We start from the raw sequence: 7,344 nt of genomic DNA, 5'->3' as shown, positions 1-7,344 counted from the left end.
GGAGTATTTGGGGCATGGGGGAAGGATAATGTACCAATTATAAATACTAGCACACAGGAGGGCTGCTAGCACAAGTTTACTCTTGATCTGGTCACACAAGAAAGACACTAAGACAGTTTTGAAAGGGTTAATAATCTTACTTTATTCTAGTCTAGTCTTCTCAAAACGGTTGCTGATAATTGGAACACCAACTCCTACAGCATTCCCTAATCACCCTTCTCCAAGGGGCTGGTGAGAAGTGGGGGCTACTACCCCAATGTCTTGATGGGGTCAACTGAGACAGGCATAGCTTTTGCACTCCCCTAAGTTCCCTCAAGCCTAAGTGGGGAAGCAAACCCAGTTTCCCAGTTGATGCAAATACAGATTCCCCCCAACTCTTGATGGTGGCCAGTCAAGGCACATGCAACATTCTAGCTTGTACATATAACCCTAAGGGTCCCCCACTCCTTGCCCACTTCCCACATGCTTTAAAGGGCAACAGACAAAGAAGTCATATTGCCAGTAATAGACTCTCAAGTTTACATCATCTTATACTTGTATCTAACTGCACAGTTGCAGTGGATGTTTACAATTTAAGCAGAAATGTTAATGTTATTTATCATTAGGTAATGCACAAGTGTGGTGGAGATGTTTTGAACTATAATCATGAGAATTCATATATATAATACCCGGGGACAAGAGATTTTTATTACTATGGATCCTGGGAACTAACTATAACAAATAATATCAAAAATCAACCTTACTTGCAGATAATGAATTTAGTTTTGGATATGTTGGGATTAAGGTATCTACAGGACATCTAATTTGGGGTGTCTAACATGCGGTTGGAAATATAAGACTGGAGGTAAGGAGAAATGTTAGGCAGGGTTGGACAAATAAATGTGAGAATCATCTGCAGAGATATGATAATTGAATCCACAGGAGCTGATAAGAGTATAAAGACAGAAGGAAAGAAAGCCCAGGATTGAGGTCTGGGAGACACCTACCTTTAGCAAACTTGACCTGAATGAAGATTCATGGAGGATTGAGGAGTGGTCAGGCAGGACTGAGGAGAACCAGCAGTACAGGGTCACAAAACCTAGAGTAAAGAGAGTGTCGGGGTGAGGAGAGTGACTGAGAGTATCAAAACTGCAGGGAATTGAAAGTCAATGAGGACTGGAAAAAAGCCCACTAAATAGGGGCAACTAAGAGATCATTGGTAATTTTGGAGAAAGTAGTTTCAGCTGGATTATGAGGTCAGAAGTTAGGCTACAGAGATTTATCAAAAGTGTGAGAGGAAAGAAAGTAGAGGAGCCACTTGTGAAAAGATTTCTCAAGGGATTTGGTTACAAAAGGAGGAAAAAATAGAGGTTGAAGGCATCTGATTAACATGAGTTGAGGCAGAGGGGAGAAGAGGGAGCCCTAAGAACAAGGTCTTACTTTTTCCAGGGAAGTGAATCAATGTTCTCAGCTGAGAGGTGGGTGGGAGGGGAAGACATGGAAAGTTTGAGAAGAGATGAAAAGGTTTGTAAAAACCTTCTTGACAAGTGGAATAATGAACTGATAAGGGACATGTTTAAGGATTACCTCATTATATTGATGGCTCAGTTGGGATGTGTGGTGGACCTCCAGCAGCATTTCAACATTCAATATGATAAAATGAACATAGCTCAAAGTTATAAGGCAATTTAATTATATGCACTTCAAAACATGATATCCTTTACTCTTCATAACCTGTGAGGTGTTACTATTATTTCCATTTTACATATGGGGAAACTGAGGTTCAAAGAAGTTAATTCACTTACCTAAAGTCACATGCCTAGCTATTATCTGATAAAAGATTTGTGGTGCAGTGGGTGAAGTAATTGGCACGGAACAAGAAAGACTGGAGTAGAAATCTTACCTTAAACACTTACTATCTGTTTGATCTAGAACAAATCATGAATTCTCTCCATTCCTCTGCGTATTCATATAAAAAATGAGTGGGTTGTGCATGGGCCCTTCCAGCTCTTAATACATGATTCTAAGGACCCATGTGTTCCTTACTTTAGACCCAGCACTCAGTCTACTACATCATGCAGCCTCCTATGCACATGAACACAAATGAGTCATACAAATAATTTTAGTGGAGGGAATTTCCACACCAGCAAAATCACATATGGTTGACAGTGAACCGCCCAACATGTTTAGTCTCTAAAACAACACAACCTTTGGTAAATTCAGGATGAGCTACCTATCTACTTGTATAGGTGTGAAGAATGGTAAAGGCATGACTTCAAGCCTCACCCTTGATCTTATTTGAAAGAGATAACATACATCTTGTGCTGAGGGGTAGCTAGGTGGTACAATGGATAGAAAAAACACTGACCCTGGAATCAGGAAGACTTGGCTTGAAATCTGGCCTCAGACACTAAGCTATGTGACCTGGAGCAAGTCACAAGATCTCTGTTTCAGTTTCTTCAACTATTGAATGAGGATGATAATAGTACCTATCTCTCAGAATTGTTATGAGGATAAAATGAAATAATATTTATAAAGTGTTTAGCAGAGTGCCTGGCTCACAAAAGGATGCTTTAAAAAATTCTTCCTCCCTCCCTTCCTCCCTCCCTTCCTTCCTCCCTCCCTTCCTTCCTTCCTTCCTTCCTTCCTTCCTTCCTCAGTTTCAGCTGGGAACCTAAACCCATTTCTGTCACTAACTCCTTTTGTGATATGTGTCAGGTCTTCTTCTAGGAATTTGCCACATACCTATAAAAGGGAGAGAATGCGTGACCTAAATGGTCTCCTTTTTATCGGCAAAAATTCCGCAATTTTTATTTTGCTTAAAAAGGTAAACTATTTATGATTTTAAACTATCTATCTTTGGCCCCAATCATCCAAACACTGAACAGTTTTCAAGATGCTTTAGCAAAAAGATTCAGACAGTAGAAATACATCCCAAACATGGGTGTTTGAATAAGGTGTAAGTTGAAATAATGAACTCAGGATCTGACCTCCGACAACCATAATGCATTTTCCCCCTCAGTATGGAAAGGATTCTTTATGTGCCCTGGCAAGGTACACTGGAAATAACCCTGACTTTGGAATTAAGGACCTGAGTTCAAATCCTGCTTCTGAAACTTGGACCTGTGTCTCATTTAGGAAGGTCACTCAGTCCCTCTGGGATCTTTTTCCTCATGTACAAAATGAAAGGCCTGGGTTATATTAACCTCAAGATCTCTTTTAGCTGTGCATTTATGTTCGTATTCTTCAGAATAAAATGCTTCTCAGAATTGATCATGGAAATCATGTTCCTTTTTCTTGGACTCTTGCGTTTTCCATGTATATTCTATATTGACATTATTGCCTCAGGAACATGAAAGTTAGTATTATACCCTATTATAATTGGATCCCAAAAGGTACCGCTTCTATAGGGATGTCTTGGCTTTGGCATTCAACCTAAATTTCCCCCTATATATTCTCTCCCATATTTCTCAGGTCACAGGGTACTTATTCATAATGTAAAAACATACTTACAGAAATCATGATAGCAGCTGTCATTTATATAGCTATTTAGAGCTTACAAAGCATTTTACATGTTTATCATATTTGGTCCTCAATGTACATAGGTATAGGTATAATGGTTATCTCCATTTTACAGATTAGAAAACTGAGGCTCACAAATGTTAAATGAATTATCCACCAGCACACAGGTATCTGAGGATTCAAATTGAGGCATTCTTTTTTTTTTTTGCACTGAATATGTTGACTTTATTGATGGTACACAATACAGGACTCTAGGCTTCTTCTCCCTACTACAGGGGTACAAGGATGTGAATGGGACATGGGATCCCTAGTATAAGAACATAGGTTAGGAATATGGGCTTCCCAGTGGTGGATTTCCTCTTTTTGGCTGGGGATGAAGATCCATGGCTTTCCACTTTACTCCTTGGAGGCCATGTAGACCATGAGGTCTACTACACGGTTGCTATAACCATACTCATTGTCATACCAGGAAATGAGCTTGACAAAATGGTCATTGAGGGCAATACCAGCACCAGCATCAAAGGTAGAAGAGTGAGTGTTGCTGTTGAAGTCACAGGATACAATCTGGTCCTCTGTGTAGCCCAAGATGCCCTTCAAGGGTCCCTCTGATGCTTGCTTCACCACTTTCTTGATATCATCATATTTGGCAGGTTTCTCCAGGTGGCAGGTCAGATCCACAACAGATACATTGGCAATAGGAACATGGAAGGCCATGCTTGTGAGATTCCCATTCAGCTCAGGAATAACCTTGCCTACAGCCTTAGCAGCACCAGTGGAAGCAGGGATGATGTTTTGGGCAGCATCACACCCATCACACCACAGCTTACCAGAGGGGCCATCTACTGTCTTCTGGGTAGCAGTAATGGCATGGACTGTAGTCATGAGTCCTTCCACAATGCCAAAGTTGTCATGAATGACCTTGGCCAAGGGGGCCAAGCAGTTGGTGGTGCAGGAAGCATTACTGACAATCTTAAGGGAATTATCATATTTCTCATGGTTCACTCCCGTCATGAACATTGGGGCATCAGCAGAAGGGGCGGAGATGATGACCCTCTTGTCTCCACCCTTCAAGTGAGCCCCAGCCTTTTCCATGGTGGTAAAGACTCCAGTGGACTCTACAACATACTTGGCTCCAGCATCTCCCCATTTAATATTGGTAGGATCCCATTCCTGGAAGATGGTAATGGCTTTTCCATTGATCACCAGCTTCCCATTCTCAGCCTTGACAGTGCCCTTGAATTTGCCATGAGTGGAATCATATTGAAACATATAAACCATGTAGTTGAGGTCAATGAAGGGGTGATTGATGGCCACAACGTCTACTCCACCTGAGGTGAATGCAGCCCTGGTCACCAGGTGCCCAATACGGCCAAATCCATTGACTCCGACCTTCAACATCTTGTTTCAGGGATGCGATTAAGCAGCAGAACCTGGCACCAAGCTTGGGAGAAAAGCCGAAAGCCAAATTGAGGCATTCTTGATTCCAAGTCCACTAAGTCAGTTAACATAATTCTATATTTTTTAATTCTACCCTTTGGTCTCAGAAGTTTTCCAAACTTCTTAACTTTTTGATATTTCCCTGGAGTGAGTTAGTCCCTAATCAATTGGACTTACTTTTCCAAATTATCTTCTTTTCATTTAATTCCCGAAGAGAAAGGCATTTTTCTTGCAAAGAATATATCACCTCCTTCTCTAAATTCTCCATCTTCACTGCAACCTTCTCAGCCCTCTTAAGTTTGGCCCCTTTAAGTCTAGCCATCAACCAGGAATAAAAATTAATTGATCCAAGTGAGAAGACTTTTCTGACTCTCAACCAATCAAAAAGCTTTCTGATCAATGGCAGATTTAAGGTTCTTATGACAAATAGTAGCTAAATAAGTAGTCTCAAGTGAGAACATCATATGATTCACAAGATAGCATGGCAAGAATGGCCAACATAGACCAACCCAAATAATTACAAAGACTGCCCCCATTCATTTTTTATATAGTCATGAAAGACAGAGAAGGTTAACTATAATCCTAGAAACTCAAGGTCATGTATTCCAACCCCCTCATTGTATAGACGATGAAATGAAAGCTTATATAGGTTAAGTGATTTATTCAAGGTCACAGAAATAGTAAGTATCACAGGAGGAGAGGATGTGAACCTAGGTTTTTTGACTCTCAAGAAAATGATCTTTCCACTGCTCAAACCACTTCAAGAATGTAAATTAATTTATTTCTCCAAACCAAGATGTGTCAGTTTCACTTTTACAGACAAGCATGTACCTGCAAAACTGCCTACTAAGGAGGGGAACTACATTAAGATATAATTGCCAAATGTTCAACACAACAAATGAACATGCAATACAACATATACATATATATATATAAAATGCTAATTAGTTATTTTAAAAGTTAGTATGTGGCCAGCAGGGATCCCTTCTTTGTGAGTTTGACACCACTTCTCTAGGCCATATATTAAGGTATCATCATCATCATCATCATCATCATCATTGTAATTGTTGTTGTTATTTGCTCTGCAACTGGATTTCCTCTATGTAGAGAGCTCCTGAAATTAACCCTCATTCCACTAAAAGTCAACAACTGTTCTATTTGTAGATAGAGTTATTTCCTGTCTGCATTGAGAGGTTATGTGATAAGCCCGATGTCAAGGCAACAAGCAGGTATTCCATACTTACTACTAATGAAGTGTCTTGTTAAGTTCTGGAAATACAGACATGAACAAAATATATGCTCTTGTCCTCTAAGGGCTGAAATTTTAAATGTAGAAAAACAACATAAAAATAAAAGGGGAGGAAGGTAAATGAGTGTGGGCGCATGTGTTTTTTGAAATCTGAAAAGTTAGAAGCAGAAACAGGAAGGGAATGAAGGTGGTTCAGTCTAGGTCTCTCCACAAAATGGAGACCCCAGAAGGAACTCATTAACAGGAGAAGAGGACTGGCCTGGAAGAAGGACATATCCGAATGAGAATGCCCCAGGTGCTAAGGGAAGTTCCAGGATGAGGAAGAATTTTAGCCATGGCCCTGCAGTCCAGAGCTGGGAAGAGAATGGAAGTTGGCCAGCTTAGAATTTCCACAAAATAGAGACTCCCAGAGGGTTGCAAAATAAGTCTTATCAAAGGTCTTTCGGAGTTGAAGTTGGGCATTATATTCACTGTGCAATGTTATTTCTCAACCCCCTCAAATAATAGCCCAAAATAAATGGGTCTGGTGAAGTACAACTTCTTTTTGGGGGGAGGGCAATTGGGGTTAAGTGATTTGCCCAAGGTTAAATATCTAGTAAGTGTTAAGGGTCTGAGACCAAATTTGAACTCAGGTCCTCCTGACTCAGGATTGGTGCTCTATTCACTGTGCCACCTAGCCATCCCTAGTGAAGTACCATTTTTGAAGATGAATTAGAAAATCCTTTTCTTTGAACCACAATAGTTTATAGCCCTTTGTCCTTCCTTTGGCTTAGAAATCTTCTACTCACATGCTATGGTCATAGGTTGAGGTTTTTGTCAAATCTACACAATGTTTTTATGTACTCCTTTTTTTAAAAGAGCTGTTCTTAAAAAAAATTGAGTGCCCAGGGGCAGCTAGGTGGCACAGTGAACAGAGCACCAGTGTGGCCTTGGAGTCAGGAAGATCTGAGTTCAAACCTGGCCTCAGACACTTAACACTTACTAGCCATGTGACCTTAGACAAGTCACTTGGGCCCAATTGCCCTCCAAAAAGCAAAAAATAAAATAAAAATTGAGCACAGAAGGGAAAGAGGTTAAAGAAATAGAAGTAGGATTGATCTGTGGCAGAGAAGGAAGACCCATTGTCCACTATAAGAGGCTGGAGAAACAAATTGTAC

General features: G+C 40.4%; 1 protein-coding gene across 1 annotated transcript; it reads right to left on the bottom strand.

Annotated features, from left to right (window-relative positions):
* Positions 1 to 3,854: 3,854 nt before the first annotated feature.
* Positions 3,855 to 4,932, bottom strand: LOC138166183 (glyceraldehyde-3-phosphate dehydrogenase-like). Its single transcript, XM_069094612.1, has one exon. The coding sequence runs from the start codon at positions 4,897 to 4,899 to the stop codon at positions 3,898 to 3,900; it is 1,002 nt and encodes a 333-aa protein (XP_068950713.1). The 5' UTR covers positions 4,900 to 4,932; the 3' UTR covers positions 3,855 to 3,897.
* Between the last annotated feature and the right edge of the window lie 2,412 nt (positions 4,933 to 7,344).

Source organism: Petaurus breviceps, unplaced genomic scaffold, assembly GCF_028583685.1.
Source record: "Petaurus breviceps papuanus isolate PSGF00001 unplaced genomic scaffold, PetGlider_PUasm1.0 220, whole genome shotgun sequence".
Classification (NCBI taxonomy): domain Eukaryota; kingdom Metazoa; phylum Chordata; class Mammalia; order Diprotodontia; family Petauridae; genus Petaurus; species Petaurus breviceps.
This window is presented reverse-complemented; position numbering and strand designations above follow the sequence as displayed.